Below are 19,141 nucleotides of genomic sequence, written 5' to 3'. Positions count from 1 at the left end.
TCTCCGCTCCTCCACATGCAGCTGCTAGGTGACCTTGGGCTAGTCACACTTCTCTGAAGTCTCTCAGCCACACTTACCTCACAGAGTGTTTGTTGTGAGGGAGGAAGGGAAAGGAGAATGTTAGCTGCTTTGAGACTCCTTAGGGTAGTGATAAAGTGGGATATTAAATCCAAACTCTTCTTGTTTAAATAAGCTTCCAAAAATTTTTAGCCTGCCAAAAATTTGTCAGGCTGGAGACTGACGTGAGGATGGAGAATTAAACTACAGTGGCAGCTTGCTTTGTTTCTCTCCTGGGTGAAGAGGAGGTTAGGAATGCTGCATCTCACATCTGCCGGGCTATTCTGTCTCAATCTATGTGCTATAGACGATGTTTATACACCATCGCATGCACACACCTTCACGCAGTTCCTGGTTCAGTATAATGGTTTACCTTGCACTTGAAAACCATTGTGTATAATGGCACTTCTAGAACTTCACAAATGGAAAAAAACTATTTTGGCAGCGTTACCCTTGTGCCTCCTTCTGTGTAGTGTCTCAGTTTTCCCAGGCCTGTCCATACCAGCTAGAGCCTGGCTCAACTTTCCTGTGAAAGTGCTGTGGCTTTCAACATTGGCTGAAGATTCTTGCTGATGTTTGCTTCCTCAGGAGCTCCACCTTCAGAGCAGCGCTGAGCCCCTGGTCTTACTATTAGAAGGTGATGGCAGCCTGTACTTCAAACCCACATATGTGGGCAGCTCCTCCTCACGCACCTTCACTATCAAGAACTGCACCCGGTTACCCATGCTCTTCAGGTGGAAAATCCAACAGTCAGACAAAAACCTTTTATCTGTACAGCCTGCTGAAGGGACTATATTGCCCAATGAAGCTTTGGTGAGTAGACCTTGGTCACTCTGTTTCCACTAAGCAATCTGAAGCAATTACATTGAAATATAGCACAGTCCTCCTTGGGCCCAAGCCAAAGATAGCAATGAATGCGAAACCAGTGCCAAAGACAAATATTTTGTTAGATATATGGACTCACCCCTGCATGCTTCTGGGTGTGGAAATGGGGAGGAGAGGAAGTTGGGTTCTCCCTGTGGGTTCCCCTGTATCCCTAGCAACCTGCTCACCCAGATGCTGCACCCCAAGAAGGCAGAGTGCTGTGAATTCCTGATCAGCCTTCTCTCTCGCATGCGATTTCAGGCTCAGACATGGACCTTCACTCCCAGTGAGCAGATCAAATACCTTCTGCGGAGTTGGGTGATAGTGTGGAGAGAGCAAGAGATTCTGGAAGGCCATACCCCAAAGACTGCCCGCTATATCCTGCGGGTTATCGGTGAAGGATCACAGAGCACTTTAACAGTAAGTGACAGCATACGGGGCAGGAGAAGTCATCAAGACCATATTGGAAGAGGGTGCAAGTGCAATCACAGAACTGATAGTTTAAGCGTACCCAGATGACACCTGGCATTTATGGAAGCCAGGTAGTGCAGGAATTCCAGTTGGTAGTGCTACGAAGCCTCTACCTGCTGGCCAGTGCATTTTTTCTAGAAAAAAAGTACTGCTCAGTTGCAAGGGGTGGGGTGGGTCAGAGGGTGAACACTCTGCACTTGCTCAGAGACACACTGCTCTTTCCCAATGCTGGCATCGTCACTCACCAACGAACAGGCCAACAAGTTTTCGGAATGGCTTTGCAAAGCAGGCTGGAGGGTCTTATTCCTAAGAGGGCCCACTGTTTTTGCCGTCATCCAGCCCACGGTTGACCTTTGCTGGCAGAGCAGCATTTCCTGCCACACGCTCGCCCCTTCCATGAGTGACATTACCCCACTGCTCTCCATGGCTGCCCTTCTGCAGCTTGCTGCCGCGCTCTCTGGTGGGAAAATGGAGGGCTGCTTGCATTTCCTCCCCTCGCCAAGCAACACTGCAACGTATATCCGGAACAGCGGAGTGCCGAACCACTCCTCTGGGAATGCACTCGCTCCACCCTTTGGCCATGCTCAGCAACAGTGCCCTAGCCCTTGCTTAGCACTTGCTCTGGCGTGTGGATTTGCCCCCAGACCATGGAAGAGGCTGGGAGAAGAGGGTTTTGCTCAGGGAGATAGCTGCACCCACCAGAGAAGGTGAGCAGATTTGACAAAAAAAAAGTTCCTGGAACTGTGTTCTGGGGGTTCCACCAGGAAAAAACAAACACTGCTGCTGGCAGTGATGGATTGAATAGCGATCCTAATGAGACCCTTGGCCTACCCTCCCGATGCTATTCTTTTTCCTCAGTGTATTAAATTTCAGAATTTATTTGCATGGAATACCCATTGTCAGTGTCGCTTAATAAACTTCCTGTGTTGTGCTTGCTCTGCAGGGACAAAAAGAGCAGGTAGAAGTTGGCAACATCCTGGTTGGCAGTACACAGTCATGTGAATTTGCCTTCTTTAACAACGGAGCCTGCTGCTTAAAATACATCCTTAGTGTGGAGCAGTTGATCACTGGACCATGTGACCCTGAAGAAGTTGCCAGTGACTCCTTAGGTATTTAATGGAAAGGCAGATTTCTTGTGCTTTGCAGCTGCCTAAAGCCTCTCTCCATACTCACAATTTTGTTTTTTTGTCTCTCCTCTTCACAGCAATAGAACTTGACCACTACAAAGGGACAATTCCTGCTCGGGGAAAGATCTTTGTACGCGGGATTATTAGGCCGACCCGCCAATTGCGCTACATCTGGACAATCTATTATGCCATTTCCACTCCCAAAGGTGAGAAATGGAAAGTATGAAAGCAGCCTCACACCAAGGATATTATTAATGGGGTGGGCTCAGCAGGGAGAGGTTCCACACCAGATGAAAAGGCTCCATCTGTTTGACTACACATCAAACCTATAGAAAACCTGTGTGGCTGAGGAATGTGGTAATGGAAGGTTTGGCCTAAACTGTGGGCTTGTGAAGCAGAAAGAGAGCTCCCCTGTTTACCTTATTTGCTTCTATCCTCCCCTATTCAGCCCACAAATGAATATCTGGCATTGGGGTACAGGGTCTACTTTGTTTAAACCTGAGGGCTTTCTCTCACAATTGAAGAAAGTGTGGTCCTCAACCATCTTTAATCATTTGTGGAAAGCTCATACCTGTATGAATCCACTTCACTGACAGTAATGCCCAAGATTTCCATGTGCAATAATAGGCTGAACAGAGAAGGGAATAGCTCTGTTGTTCACCCAAAATGCAAACTGGTTTGTAGGCTCCCAAACTGTAACAGGGAGTGGAGAAATGATGAAGGATGGTGCAGAAACCTCAGGGGTTTCTCACCCCTTCCCCAAAAAGTAGATCCCACAAGCTTGACATCTGCTCTCCCTTGACTTCATTGTCAGTAACAATAGCCAGGAGGTGCTGGTGACACTTGCAGAACAAAGTTCAATTCAGCATTATTTGGGGAAAGAAATCATACCACTGGTCCATCTGGTGCTGTAGCTTCTAGGTTTCAGATAGGAGCCTTTCCTATTTGGAGATACTGGGGATTGACTCTAAAAGCGTCTGCTCTTGTAACATATCTTCTAGCACTGAGCCATGGCCCCCTTTCTAGGAACAGCATTTTGTTGTTATCCATGCGGTAGAAAAACGCAGAGAGTCTGCAAGAAGTAGCAAAGCCTTGAGGGAGATTTGCAATCTGCAAATGTGGGGGAAGGGAGAGATGTGGGGGAAGGGAGACATTTAACATCTATAAAATAATAAAAGTTTTACTTTTATGATGCCTAGTCTGCAAGTCTGTTTTGTCTCCCCATGCAAGCCGCGAATCCTCTTGGGGAAAAGCAGCTGCTGTGCCAGGTGACAGCAACAGGTGTCTATCCATCCATCTGCATCACGGATGCCTGTGGGACAGGAAGTGCCAGTGGCATCAGTAAGCTGTTTCTCTGGCGGCTTTTCTCTTTGGAGAGACTGAACCAGTATCTGGAGCTAGATCCAACACCACAGGAGCTCACCTTCAGGGTGCCTACCAGGCATAGGTAAGAATAGTTTGTCTTCTGCCAGATCCTGAACCCCTAGTTCTTCTGTTTCATACACAGGGATACAGTACTCCTGATTTCCTCACAGTCTGAAACAACAGCTTCCTTCCCCTTTTCTATTCTGGCAAACAAGTGCTAGGAAATATGGTGTGCGTGTGAACCACACTTGGGATTTCCAGCCCCACCATGGAACACCTCCTCATGGATTTTTCTCACATCCTTTTTCTCTTTCATTTGAAGCACACGGCCAATCCCTCCGGTTTACACTCCTGTCATGCTGGATTTCAACTTTGGTGCAGCTCCTGTCAGAAGTGTGCCCTCAGTAGTTGTGCTGATGCTACAAAACAATGGGGGGATACCCGTGAACTGGTGAGTAATCCCCACTTCCTGGCCCTAACGAAGGAGGGAATAGTTAGGACAGCCCTGTAGAATTCTGGTGGCAGGCATCTAGAACAGCCACCTACCCTAGCAGGAACTTACATAGGACTCACAGTGCAGACATGGCTTCTTTAACATGCAGATACACAAAAGCTCTGTTGGAAGGACTGCTGGTGGCCAGGTTGCAGGTCTTTATGTCCCAAAGAGCTCCGTGGCCCTCTGTATGGCACAACTAAATGTTTATGGCTTTAGAGATTCTTGCATTGCAGGGGGTTGGAGTAGATGACCCTTGGGGTCCCTTCCAATTCTGTGATTCCATGAACATGCACAGTAAAGACAGGGACTGATTGTATCTGTGCCAGTGTGATGTAGTGGTTAAGAGCGGTAGACTCGTAATCTGGTGAACTGGATTCCCGTCTCTGCTCCTCCACATGCAGCTGCTGGGTGGCCTTGGGGAAGTCACACTTCTTTGAAGTCTCTCAGCCCCTCTCACCTCACAGAGTGTTTGTTGTGGGGGAGGAAGGGAAAGGAGAATGTTAGCCGCTTTGAGACTCCTTCGGGTAGTGATAAAGCGGGATATCAAATCCAAGCTCCTCCTCCTCCTCCTCCTCCTCCTCCTCCTCCTCCTCCTCCTCCTCCTCCTCCTCCTCCTCCTCCTCTTCTGTTAGGAGAAACATCTTAACAATAAGAGCAGTTCAGCAATGGAACCAATGGTCTATGGTGCAGGTGGGCTCCCTGTTGCTAGTGATAGTCATAGAATCATAGAACTGCAGTTGGAAGGGGCCCCCAAGGGACATCTAGTCCAACCCCCTGCAATACCTGAATCACACCTAGGACACTTGACAGACAAGTGCTGAGGATACTCTAGCTCTCAATTCCTGCCTCAAGCAAGAAGTTGGACTAGGTGGCCCACTGTCAGCTTTTCCTGGGTGCAGCAGTTTATTTATTTATTTAAATGTTATGCATATTGCCCAGCTCAGGGTTGGGAAGCTTTGTCAATGTGACCATAAGGCAGGCTGCTCTCTTGGTTTTCATATCTTGATTCTTTTTGGTTTCCAATATTAAGTGATGTCTTTTGCTTTGCTCTGCCTGCTTCCCAGGGCCTTTCTGTTTCCTTCTGACCAGAGGATTGAAATGGAATACTGGGCAGAAAGCACAGAGTTTGACCCCAGCGAGCTGCATCAGATGCGGATCCAGGATAACCAGCTTTTTGCCATTTCCCCCAAGGCAGGAAAGCTGCTTCCAGGGCAAGAGCAAACCATACACTTATCCTACAGGTACCTACATGCTGTGGTTCCTTCCTTCCCCATGTGGAAATTGATCCCAAACCCAAACACCAAGGTCAACTCCTAATTAGCATCCACCAGCACAAGGGCCCATTGAGTATGCCATCTTCTGTCCTTGGGCATTATCAAGGTTGTCTTAGTGTGACACCCAGGCAGAAAAAGTCACCATCATTGACATAGCCTTGCACCATGAAAAAGCCAACAGCTGCATGGATTCTATTTCCTCCAAAGCCCAAATTTTCAGTGCCCTGAGTTTGTAGAAAATGAGGCATTTCTAGGTGAACGTATCTTTCCAGACATATCTGTCCTTCTGGCTTTTTACCTGCAACAGTGCAACTCTTGGCAGGTAAATGTATTGTTGCTAATCTGCTGTTTGAGGCAGGATTCTCCTGCTTAAAAGCCTGGAACATTTTCATCTATGTGTGTTTCTGATATTGGTTTTTTGTCCCCCCCAGACATGATTTCATTGGCACTGATCGGCTTCCAGTCCTGCTGAAGATCTCCCATGGCCGAGAAATTCTGGTACGATACTAGGCTGAGAGGTTCAGAAACTGTCCTCACTGGTGAGGATTTCCAAAACCCTTTCCTATAGCCAGTCAGGCTCCTTTAATGGTATAGCAGTAGGAGACATTGTTTTCCTGAAGCTGCCTTCTCTTGGGTGGAGGGACAAAGTATGCCTTTTGGTTATTATTATTATTAGTGCTTTTTTCTAGAAAAATACTCACCATGAAGTTGTTACAGTAAGTGCCACACTTTTAAACAAGAAAACAGAGTGATGCCAGTTCATACCTTTGAGTACCTCCCCCCAAAAGCACTGATTATTATTAATTAAATTTGTATACTGTCTTATACCCATAGGTCTCAGGTATTAACACCTTAACCTATCCTAGAACTATAGCTCTTCATGCATAACCATACAGTCATACCTCGGTTTAAGTACGCCTCGGTTTGAGTATTTTCAGTTTAAGTACTCCACGGACCTGTCTGGAACGGATTAATCCACTTTCCATTATTTTCAATGGGAAAGTTCGCTTCAGGTTAAGTACAGAACCAATTGTGCTTGTAAACCGAGGTACCACTGTATTTTATTTCTACTATTCTACTCACTGCACAGTAAGGCCACATGGATGGCAGAATTTTCCCTTCAGCAAGCACTTTTGTGGGAAGCATCCTCTCATTTCCAGCTCTCTGACAAGGACCTCACTTTTGGCTCACATCCTGACTAGATAACTTTGTGAAGGGCTGTGGGTCAGATCATTCCTCCCAAGCCGAAACATGAGCCACAGTCCTTTTATTACTTCATGCCATCTTCCCTTATGCCCCTCATGTTTCCTGCATTTGGTTGGTCTCAAATTCTGAACTTTGCCTGCCTTCCCTGTTTTTCCCCCCTCTCTCCCATTCGACTTGTCAGTTAGAGTCAAAGTCACCTTGTGCTCCAGTGGGCACCTTTCTCATGGCCCACTGAACCTCCACTAGGTGCCCAAGATTTCCTGTGAGAGTATTGTGTTCCCATCACCCTTTATTTTTCTTTTCCCCGCTGCCCCACTTCAGGGATCATTGTCAGCTGAAAATCCAGCCTGTTGAGCAGGCTGTGAAAACACAAGGCTTAACTGTGCCTTTGTGCGAAGCCCTTGGCTCTGCCCATTTGACACAAGTCTTGATAGCTGCCCAGAGGGGCAGCTGAGTGCAGGGGTCCCGGTTGGGGGGCACACATCCTATTCAGCCAGGTGGCCAGAAACTCTTTAACTGCATGTTCCCTAAACCTCTTCAGTGGGAGAGTTAAAGAGAAGAATTCCTGACAATGCTGCCAAGCTATTCCCTGAAGTCATACTGCTTCAACTATCTTCGAAGGATAAGAGTGAAAAAGCCTTCCTTTCATACTGTTACACTTTCCTCTGCATAGCCCCTCTGAGTGAAGCAAGCGCAAGATGTCTTCTGCTTTTGTAATCCATTGTGTTTGTGATCTGCATGGTACAAACTAACAGTCTATTCCTCCCCCCACCCCTACAATTATTCTGCACCTGCAGCTGAACTTTATTGGTGTGACACTGCAAATGGAGCGCCGATACATTCACTTCACTTCAACCAAGCATATGTTCACGCCCATTGCTATTGGCACCTATGAGCCTCCTAAACAGGTGAGGTATCAAAAGTATTTCCCTCCCCCCCCAACAGAATGTTGTAAAGCAATGAGGAGAAAAGAAAATTCAAAGGTCCAGATCTGTATGGGCAGGTACCTTCCAAGAGAAGGAACAGTATAGAATTAAAGATAAACGGTGTTTCTGTGCGCTCTGGCCTCCGTCACACTGTTCCGTTCGCGCCAGAAGTGGTTCGGTCATGCTGGCCACATGACCTGGCCAGCGCCCTCAACCTGAAAGCAAAATGAGCACTGCACCCCATAGTCGCCTTTGACTGGACTTAACCGCCCAGAGGTCCTTTACCTTTACCTAGTATAGAATTATCAGCATGGAAAAAAATATGGAAAAACACGATAAAATTCTCAGCATGTTACACAATTAGAGAAAACATCCCGAAAATGATCTTCTGATGGCATTTAACGCCCAGCAAACTGGTTAAAATGTATAGAAGAGGCTCCAACTTATGTTGGAAATGTTTAGACAAGGAGGGATCGTTAATCCACATGTGGTAATGCGAATTTGCAAAAAAGAATACTGGAGAATGATTTACTAAGTACTAAAGAAGATGCTTAAATGTTCCTTTCCCAAGAAGCCAGAAGCATTCCTGTTAGCTAAAATAGGACAGGAAATTCCAGAAAAAGTAAAAAAACAAAAACCTTTTCCTTTACACAACAGCAGCAGCAAGGGTACTATACACTAAAATGTGAGGAAAACCCCGATCAAAGACCAGTGGTTGCTTAATAAACTAATAGAATATGTAGAATTAGCCACGATGACGGCCAAAATAAGAAATACAAAGAGAAAAATGGTATTAAGCGAGTGGAAACAACTAGAGGAGTATTTAAAAAGAAGTGGTATAAATATAAATTTACAAGTAGGGTTAAACATATGAACACCAGAAAACACAACAAAGAGTGAAAGGAGGGGAAGGATTGGAAAGCTTTAGGAGTTGCAGCAAACCAAAGTGACTGGGTTAGGATGTAAAGGAAAAGTAGGTTGGGAACTCCAGATGAGAAGAGTTAGGAGATGATGTATGTAACTGGAATAATTATAACTGACTGTAAATGAAAAATGTGCAAACAAATTAAAAAGAAAAAGAAAAAAAGAGAAGGAACAGGGTGATGGTTGGCAGGAGAAACGTATGCTTTGGGTGAGAGTGCTGCTACAAACTATAAAGTGAACATGGGTTTTCTAGTGCTTTTTAAGGCCAATGCAGGCACAGGCACATTTGCAGGGGAGGACTGGTATCCTGCCCCAGTCACCAATTGTCCTTTTCAGCAGCTACTCCATGCCATTTTAATTCATTTCCCACAGAGGGTTCATCCAGAGTTGTGCTTGTCCCACTGCTTTCTCCCGGAAAACCTGCTATTTAGCACTGAATCAGAGCAAACGTCAAACGGGTTTTTTGTGTATTGATGTTTGCTTCGATTCAGCACTAAGGAGGGGCAAACAGAAAACCACTCAGACCCTCCGGGTCTGACAGGCACAAGACAAGCTGAAAACCGCTTGGACCCATGCTTTCTAGGCCTAGGACAAGTGGAAGTGTGGATGAGCCCAGAGACTGGAATGTCTGAAAGGGGTTTGAGAACTGCTGGAGGAGCATTTGCATGGGAGAATCACTTAACACAAGGGTTCAGGACCCCACTTTTCCCCTGTTGATACTTCTCTATAAATCCCCCTCTGCTCCTGCATTTAATTTTCCGTTGTGCCCAGCAGTTAGACTGCACTCAACAGTCCATATTAGAAAAAAATGGCTCTACATGTTCATTTATCAGTCATTGATTGATCCAGTCTCTTGCATATGTATTGTGGGAGAACCTCCTTCATCCTGATTTCATCCAGTCCATTTCATTTGCCACCTAGCAGAGAATGAGGTAAATAAAATACCTCAAATAGAATCCTTTTCTCACATCATTTCCTGAACTGTTCCAAGCATTCTGAGAAAATACTGCTAACTGGTTAGCTGTCACAGATTGATGTAGAACTTTGGAATTCTGCTAAGGAATAACATTTAAGATTGTAGCTGCCAGGCTTAGGTTTCCTCTAATAGGGACTACATAATAGAAGACCCAGAAGAAGCCACACCAGAACATGTGAGCATCTTGAAAGCCAGTGCTGACCAGTCTTTCCCCTCTCTTCTTGCAGATCTATGAACTGTACAATGGAGGTGCCACAACTGCAGTGTATGAAATCCAAGTGGATGCTCTGATGAAAGTACAGGAAGAGAATTACCACCATGAGGTGTTTGTCTGCCTGAATCCAAGAGGAGAGATTGGTCCAGGCTTGACAGCACACACGGAATGGATCTTTTCACCACTGGAAGCCAAAATGTACTCGGTGAGGCTGGCACCTTTAAGAACAAGCACTTTCCTTTGGGAATTTGTGCCCCATAGCATCCCTACCTAGCTGATTATAACTTTCTTCTTTGACTGCCCTTGTTCACATGAGTTCTAATACATTCCCATTTTGTTCATTGCTGCATAACTCCTGCTGGGGGCAGCTGCTTCTTGATCCTTCCAACTTTCAGCCCCCATTGTTGCCCCAAAGCTGTGTTACAGTGTGAATTCCTTAGAATGCAAACTTGGTATGTGACCAGCACCTTTTTATCTGAGAGCTTTTTACGCACAGTCAGCGAAAACAAGCTCCAGGTGCGTTTTAGCCTATGCAGGATATGCTTCCCAACACACTTTCAATCAGGGCGTAGCATGGGGGTGCCAGAGGGGCCATGGCCCCAGCGTGGATGAGGGGGCATGAAGCAGGTGCCCACACACCAGCGCCCCCTGGGATTTGTATTCACTTGCTTGACTTTCATTCCTTACTTTTGGCAAACTTGGGAATTGTGGCAATTTCCACTCCTGTTTCTGTTTCTGAAATCCTTACATTGCCACTGGAGAATTATACAAGAAACCCTTTTTAAAATGTACATATTGGGGCGTAGGGGGAAGGAAGAGCTGGGCTATACACCACTGGTTATGCCTCAGGCAAAATCTAGTGGGTGGAGATAAAATCCACACAACCACATTCTATACAATTACAGCAGTGACAAGCATACTCTCCGTGAAAATTATTGTCATATTTTTATCAGTTACAAAAGACTGCATCATGAATGCTGGAAAAACATAGCTGCAAAGAAACACAGCCTTGCAAAAAGATACATGGAGATTAACAAATGAGAAACAACTGGGCAGTCATTGCCCAAAACGCACATGGTGCAGGAAAGCCCTAAAAGTGGGGAGAAACTCTTGGTTTGTGTGCACACTGGCTTATAAAAAACACTAAAATTGATTAAAATGGCTCTGAACCATGCACAACCAGGGCTTAACTTGCAGAATTCAATCCAGAAATCTGTTTCAGCCGTCATCTTTGGCATGTGTAAAATAATAGAAGAGAGTATCATTGAGCATGTGAAAAGCACACTTGCCTTCCTAGGATTGTGAGCCTTATTAGCTCTATTTTTAGATATGAACTACTGACTGAAATCTAATTGGAACATTTCCCAGCAAAAGGTAACAGGCCTATTTTGCGTCTGTCTCTCCTTGCTTTGCTAACCCCCTTGGGCTCTGACATGCACATCCTTTCCCTGATTTAGCTCGCAAGATAGCTGCTGTACTGAAAGCTGCTTTTGACTCTTATCAAACACCAGGGTAAAACCAGAGCCCTTCCAGCCGCAGCTTTGTGTTTCGTTTTTCTGCCTAGGTAGAGGTACCTATCCACATCCTTGAAGGGGACTGTGCTCTGATTACCTTCCAAGGCATAGGCTTCGATCCACACGTTATGAGTGACACAGCACAATTCGACAAAGTGGTTTGTGCTGCGACAGCACCAGGTTCTGCCAAATTAGCAGTGCCTGGTCTGGTAAGTATCAAAGGATGCTGTGCTTCTAGCATGGAAGAACGTTGGAGGGCATGGAACACAGATTTCAAATTGTTTGAGTCCTTGCACCGCGCAAGAGCTATTCTTCTCTGTGTACTCCTGTTTCCTCTTGAGTAATGTGTTGTGTGATCCTCCTCTGACCTCAACAGCAATGGCTATCTTTGTACAATTGGTTAATTTAAACCAGGTCTATGCAACTTGTGGTCCACGAACCACAAAATCAGTGTTGGTTTTTTCTTCAAGAGCCAGGCAAGCAACAGTACTTGCCTATCATACTGCAGACATTCCTGGGTTTGCATGTTTTGAAGAACATTTTTATGTTGTGATATGAACCAGCAGCATCCTATTTTATGGGTCAGTTTTTAAATGGATAAGCCATCTGTTCAATTTGCATTATGTTGTTGTCTTGCCAACATGCATTCAGATTACAAGAGCCTCAGTAATGCTATTTTATTTCCACTTCTGTGGCCTATTTTGTTTGCGATTTCTTATTAATTTTCTGGTACTGTTTGATTTGCTTTGTTTTAAAATGTTAGCCTCCTTGATCAACTATGATATGCCCACAAGTCAGGATGAGTAGCGCTAGGCTTTGCAAAACCCAGATTGATGACCACTGCAAGAAAGTAACTTGCAAATGAATAATTGCTTTTTGAGAATTGAATGCTGCTTGTTCAGTCATCTCTGGGATGACACACGATGCTTCTTTGGTAGAATTCTATGGATAGCTTCAGATTTTGTAAGTGCGGTGTGATGGCTGCAAAAACCAAACCAAACAATTCAGTATTATTGAAGGATTCATGCCACTGATGCAACATGTGTAAATGGAAACCACAGGGGTTGATTGGGATTGCATGATAGAGTTCAAATGCCAGAGCCAGCAGCTGCAGCAGGGATATAGCATGCTGTCCAACCAATCTCCACAGTTGCTGCTTATAAATTTTATAACTATGGTGCGAAGGCCTTACCATGTAGAGCCTTTTACCAGTGTTGAAACAGGCAGTCTATCTAATGTCACCATATACAGTATAATATGACCTGTTATATATTCAACAGTAGGGAGGTTCTGCATATGGCACCTGAAACATTATTTTAAGGCTCACGTGCTCTTTCTCCATCATGGATGCAGTGGTGGTGATGGATGGCTAGAGCCATCTCTTTTTGGCCAAAGCAGGAAGTGGGGCAGAGGTGGCATGTCTTGCTTCCACCATGACATTCTCCTTCCCCTTTGGGTAGAAAAGGACGGGGGGAGGGGGGAGAACTGGATGAGCACAGAAGGTTGTCCCCTTGAAGTAGCTGGGGTTTTGACCTATATTTGTGTGTTAACTAAGAATTCTAAATCTTTCTGAGATGTTGGTGGGAGGTTTTTGAGATCCCGGTTAACCCTTTGCTTCAGCTACACTAGCAGTCTTTTCACAATCCTCCCATCCTACATTGCATTGTTGCAATTGGATCACATCTGTAGCTGAGAGCGTTTTGTGAGACAGGCTGCTACCATTAATCTGTATTTTTTTTAAGACATGTTTCATGCATATAGGGAAAGATTGAGGGCACTAGGAGAAGGGGACGACAGAGGACAAGATGGTTGGACAGTGTTCTCGAAGCTACGAACATGAGTTTGACCAAACTGCGGGAGGCAGTGCAAGACAGGAGTGCCTGGCATGCTATGGTCCATGGGGTCACGAAGAGTCGGACACGACTAAACAACAACAACAAGTGCTGCTTAAATGTCTGGCACTGGTAGCACTGTGCTAGCTTCCTTTCACAGGGAGGGGTGGGTGGGGAAGGGGGAGACAAGAGATCCCATCTTGTTAGGATAGGGGATCACACTCTGTTTATTCTCTTTCCAGACGGTGTACTTATCTCATCCCCGGATTTGTTTTGGCAACATCCCAGTCTACAGTAAATGCAGCCGACTCTTTTTTCTCAACAATGCCTCCGAGAATGAGGCCATTGTTTTTTCTTGGCACACTGGGACTTCCAATTCCATGGTGGTGAGCTTCATCTGTCACATTGCTTTTGGTCCCCTTTGGCAGTGTTGTGGCCTCTCCCACTGTGATGCTGGAGTACTGAAAGCCACATACCCTCCTTTCCTAATGGTTAGAAGCCATAGCCCTGAAAACATTCTGGTGGGGATGCATTATGCACTGCTAACGCTTCTGACAACCACTTTCTTTGTTTCAAGGTAATGAACATTATTCCAGAGACTGGAGTTGTGCAGGCTGGGGAGAGCATCTCATTTGTTCTCACACTGTATGCTGGTGAAAATCCATGCTTCTACAACATAGATTTGATATGTGAGGTGAGGATTAGTGTGTACTTTAGATCATCACTTCTTTGAACACCAAAACCCAAGGATGTTGCTAGATTACACTACCTACTCCTATAGTACTACTGTTGCACATCACCTAGAAACTTATTGTATGAGGTGAGGATGCTGTTGAGCAGGCATGGCTCAATTTCCCCCCTCATAATTTCTCAGGGTGCTGCAGTCGAGGTTCGTCCTTGGTCCAAACACTTGTTGTTACTGCCCTGCAGCCACCTTGTTCCCTCTTTGATTGTGTGTTAGCTAAGAATTCTAAATCTTACTGAGATGTTGGTGGGACGTTTTTGAGACCCCAGTGAACCCTTTGCTTTGATTGGTTGGACAAGTTATTGTTTCCATACATTTGGTGTATAAGGTCAGAAAATAAAGTCAGAGTTTTGCTAGAAGTTCATACTTAGAAGGCCTATGTCTATAGGCAGAGCAGGTTTTTCATCATCTCAGAGTACTGAAGTAGCAGGAGTGCAAACTTTCAGAATGCTGAGTAAATCATAGGTTTGTTCCCTGTAGATCTTTACCCAGCGCCCACTCGATCAGTATGAGAAAGAGCTGCAAGAATGGGAAGCTGAGAAGGCACGCCAGGCTGTGGAGTTCACCATCACAGAGAAAGACCTGGATACACAGAAGAACCCAAAACAGTCTCCAGTGGTAAGCTGGCCTTCCAGGGAGGGAGATTTTAGCACTGAAACAAGAACAGTGCAGCTGCTTTGGGTGGGTTTTCTGTTCATGCACCACATGATTCTATTGCCCTACATGCAAGCACATGTAGGGCAAAAAGTGACTTAAGTGAAGATATACATCTTTGTAGTGGTGGACTGGTCAGGCACAAATGAGACTTGAGTCCCACAATCGAGAAAGCTATGTGAGTGTTCAGACTTTACAATTATGTATTTTCAGCCATCTTCTGGTTGCTTTCCCACATATAGTTTCCAAATGTAAATCAGGGGGAGGCAAAAGTGATATTAAGAACCTATTAGCAACTGAGCTGCTTTCTGTGGGGCAAGCCCAAGACATTGCAGCACTTGAGGTGGAAAATCCAAGCGGCATACTCCTCAAATCAATTAACCCAGGACACAAGCCTCCAGGAAGTTCTCCTGCACAAACCTAATTAACCTAATTTCAGTGAAGCTTGCACAGGAGAAATTCCAGGCGAGTTGTCCCTGTGCATTAGATCTGCCTGCTTCACACTCATAAAAACTCAGCATCTTCTTTGCATTCATGTCAGATACAATGCTCTGCAAATTTCCACTTTTGATGATAACACTTGTCAGGGTTTCTGCATTGGCACCTGTCCTCATCTATCTACATATGCTAATTTGCATCTTGAAAATGAAGCCAGGATGTTTAGGGCCCCTCCAGACCACCTGTTTGTTGATCAGTCATCCTGATTTGCTTGCAGGGTGTTTATATGTGCTCTTGTTAGGCGCTAGTCCATCCCACACTTTACAACACATTTCCCCATCACTTTGCAAATTACAAAAAGTCTGGGGTTTGTTAAGTGGATGTGTTGCTTTCATCCATTTTAATGGCACAAACCTAACATTCTGCTGTGCACTTGATTCCCTCCCACAAAATACTGACATTCTGGAGTTGCCTTTTAGATGGAGCACATTAAGGGAACAGACAAAGAGGGGGGAACCAGTTATATAACTGTTCTGCAGTTTTATGCAAACCGTGTCACAAGTTGGCAGCTTTTCACAGAAGTTTACTAAATTCCTGCCATTCAGCACAGAAATTCAAGGTCATTTCACAAGTTATGTGAAGGCAAACTTGGATTTTTGGTTATGATACACTCAGCAGCCAGCTGCAGCCAAATACAGCTCCCTGACTAGTGTACTGGTACATGTTATATGAAAAGGCATGTTATAAAGCATAGCTTTCTGTTTGCAAATTGCCTAGAGGCTATTATTGTAGGCTATTGCACTAGGGAAGGAAGGAAGGATTCCCCCCTATGTTGTTCCAGATTATCCATCTAGAACAGGCACCTCCAAACTTTGGCCCTCCAGATGTTTTGGACTACAATTCCCATCTTCCCTGACCACTGGTCCTGTTAGCTAGGGATCATGGGAGTTGTAGGCAAAAACATCTGGAGGGCTGCAGTTTGGGTATGCCTGATCTAGAACCTCACAGGGGGCAAATCACTTTGAGAGAAAAAATGGCTGGTGCAGAAAGGGATAAGCCCCTGCTCCATTGACTGTTGGACCCCTCTGCTCAAGACTGCAACTTCCTTTGGCTCTTTTACATTAACAAACAAAAATGCCAGGGCTTTGTTATAAACATTTGCATATACTTTACTTTGCACCATTGAGTATCTTATTTATGTAATTGTGTAACAGCATCATGGTTGTTTGTTCCACATGCTTTACTATGATTTTCTTCCCTTTGTTTAGGGGGCTTCAAACTTGGGGTCAGCAAAGCTTTCTGCCACACATTCAGTGATCCGGAAATACAAGGTAATAAGTTGACTGTTACCTTCTCTGAAGTGGAATATGTTGAGATTTCTGTGGGTGACTGATAGGGCAGTGAACCAATGGGGCTCTTATTTCAGAGCTAAGATGCTTAAGAATTTGGCATTCTGGTGACAGAGTGGAAGTGCCCCCACACACAGAATAATTGTGTGTTGCTATCAAAGCATTTGTTGGGTCTGTTTTGACTGTACAGTTTTTCTGTATTATTTGAAAATGCTTTGCTGCAGAGTGGTAGCAATCCAATATGATGATCAGGAAAAGTGCATTTTGGGGGCATGTGGATTATCTAAAAACAGGAGTTAGTCCTCACCACTTTTATGAATAGGTCAGGTTTCTGTCTGCCTTTCCACTGCACTGCATAGTCCATTTCAAATACTGATTTTGTAGCTGTGTCCCTGCTCCCTGCCTTTTAAAAATGTTCACTGAAGTACCACTTAAATGTTGATGTGATTCAAAATTTCTTTGCATTTTTTTAAAAAATGTATTGTTTGTGTGTGGGATGGTGGTGGTTTAATTTGCAAAATTGCTCTGGGGAGGTATGGGATCAAAAGTTACCACTACCAGCCAATCAGTGCTGTGTAAAAACAGCTTCTGCTTCCAGCCTACAGAATCAGTTTTCCTTAAGAAAGGAATAGTCATATAGTCTAACCACAATGTGGCAAGCAGGCTTCCTGGGCACAGCAACTACGGAGAAGGGTCATCTGGTGTTGTCATCAATATGCTGAGGACACATAGTTCTGTTTCTCTGCATGGTAAACCAGTGCCTGACTTTGGTAATGCGCTGGATAAGGGTCAGTAAACCGAAGCTCAATCCAGATAAGACACACCGTTGGGGTGGTTCTTCTGTCCAGAAAAGTTGCCTGTCCCATGCTGTGGAACTGCGTTTCAGCAGTGATTTTGCAAGCATCCCTTGCTTTTGACTTTCAGACACCTCTTGAAGACTACTTGGGCCAACAGACCTTTGGAGCCGTTTAATTTTGATTAGCCTTACTGATTATCTGTATTCTTGAATTTTTAATTTCATCTTTAAATGATGTTTAATGTTTGAGCAGTATATACTACCTTGATATTTTGTGATATAGCAGCATAGAAAAAAATTCTAGACAGGAATCACAATCCTGCTGAAGGAGCAGGTTCTTAGCTTGAGGGTACTTCCTAAGTCCAGGAGGGACCCAGGTGGTGCTGTGGGTTAAACCACTGAGCCTAGGGCTTGCTGATCAGAAGGTCGGCGGTTCGAATCCCTGTGACGGGGTGAGCTCCTATTGCTTGGTCCCAGCTCCTGCCAACCTAGCATTTCGAAAGCACGTCAAAATGCAAGTAGATAAATAGGAACCGCTACAGCGGAAAGGTAAACGGCGTTTCCATGTGCTGCTCTGGTTTGCCAGAAGCGGCTTTGTCATGCTGGCCACATGACCTGGAAGCTATACGCTGGCTCCCTCGGCCAATAATGCGAGATGAGCGCGCAACCCCAGAGTCGGTCACGACTGGACCTAATGGTCAGGGGTCCCCTTACCTTTACCTTTTTACTTCTAAGTCCAGTACTTAGTCCCTAAGAATGGTGCGGTGAAGGTTCTGAGTAATTACAGTGATGCCTCGACTTACAAATTTAATCTGTTCTGAAGGCACCTTCGTAGGTCGAAAAATTCGTAAGTCAAAAAACGCCATTGGAAACGGAAAAATTCGTAAGTCGAAGCAACCCTATCTAAAACCGCCGCAGTTTTCTTTCGGATGTCGAGACATTCATAAGCGCGCGGCCATTACCCCCATTTGTAAGTCGAAAAATTCGGTTGTCGAGTCGTTCGTAAGTCGAGGTACCACTGTACTGTATTTTTTATATATAGTCCATTCTTTTCTCCACACATTTGTGTTTGAGAGAGAGGCCTATGCACAGCCTAAATCATGGGAGAACCAAGATGAAGGCTGAAAATGGGAACTGTGTATAAAACAGAAAGAAACCCCAACCCCTCTTTTAAGCAGATTTGTTCTGGTTGTTGTTATTTAATCTGTATACCACCCTTCATCCAAAAAGACAGGGTGGTTTACAACATAAAAATACAAAATGAGAACACAAAATACATAGTGGTGGTTGACTTTGGAGGGCTCCAACCCACTCATTAAAGAGTGTCTTTTAAAATCTATCCCAACAGACTCTTCCACCCATTAGGAACATCCATGTGCCTAACCCTCCTGCCAGCCGCAGCCAGAGGAAGCTCACGAGGAACAAAGATGCCAGCAGGTTGTGGGTGAAGCCAGAGCCCCCCAAGCCCTGCCTCATGCACCTGGGGGTTACCGCCAGGTCACACTCAACTGATGACTACCTGGTCAACTTCCCTAATGACCTGCCCCAGCACTTCCTTTTCCGGTAAGGCCTTCCCCTGTCACCAGGTCTCCAGGGGAGATGTTGGTTCTCTGTATACTCTCCTACAAGACAAATAGACGAGATGCCGTTTGTTACTGGCATCCAAAACATTTTCTTCAAAAAGCAATGGGTGGTATTCAATGCTGGTCTTACTCAGCGTAGACATTATTATTAATAATTTATATACTGTAATACTGATATGTCAGGATGGCTTCTAAGTGGTTTACAACTATAAAATCAACCCATAGTTAAAAGAGAGAACACTAAAACTTCCTTTATTAAAATATACAATAACACAAACAATTTAGAAACATAACAATTAAAAACAGTTAAGGGGAAGCTTGCTTTACAAC

At 44.8% G+C, this 19,141-nt stretch overlaps 1 protein-coding gene across 3 annotated transcripts in view; it reads left to right on the top strand.

The window, feature by feature from the left end:
- CFAP65 (cilia and flagella associated protein 65) overlaps positions 1–19,141 on the top strand; it is a 40,950-nt gene that overhangs the window by 15,647 nt on the left and 6,162 nt on the right. For all 3 annotated transcript variants that reach the window (XM_035127255.2, XM_060278167.1, XM_035127245.2), the window contains exons 14-29: positions 646–870; positions 1,183–1,341; positions 2,336–2,501; positions 2,597–2,725; positions 3,750–3,966; positions 4,207–4,335; positions 5,445–5,621; positions 6,086–6,152; positions 7,658–7,768; positions 9,914–10,105; positions 11,465–11,623; positions 13,489–13,632; positions 13,824–13,940; positions 14,472–14,609; positions 16,352–16,414; positions 18,577–18,791. In XM_035127255.2, the coding sequence (XP_034983146.1) occupies positions 646–870; positions 1,183–1,341; positions 2,336–2,501; positions 2,597–2,725; positions 3,750–3,966; positions 4,207–4,335; positions 5,445–5,621; positions 6,086–6,152; positions 7,658–7,768; positions 9,914–10,105; positions 11,465–11,623; positions 13,489–13,632; positions 13,824–13,940; positions 14,472–14,609; positions 16,352–16,414; positions 18,577–18,791 (2,408 nt within the window). The remainder of the gene's footprint in view (positions 1–645; positions 871–1,182; positions 1,342–2,335; positions 2,502–2,596; positions 2,726–3,749; positions 3,967–4,206; positions 4,336–5,444; positions 5,622–6,085; positions 6,153–7,657; positions 7,769–9,913; positions 10,106–11,464; positions 11,624–13,488; positions 13,633–13,823; positions 13,941–14,471; positions 14,610–16,351; positions 16,415–18,576; positions 18,792–19,141) is intronic.

The sequence above is a fragment of the Zootoca vivipara genome, chromosome 1, assembly GCF_963506605.1.
Source record: "Zootoca vivipara chromosome 1, rZooViv1.1, whole genome shotgun sequence".
NCBI classification, from domain to species: Eukaryota; Metazoa; Chordata; class Lepidosauria; order Squamata; family Lacertidae; genus Zootoca; species Zootoca vivipara.
This window is presented reverse-complemented; position numbering and strand designations above follow the sequence as displayed.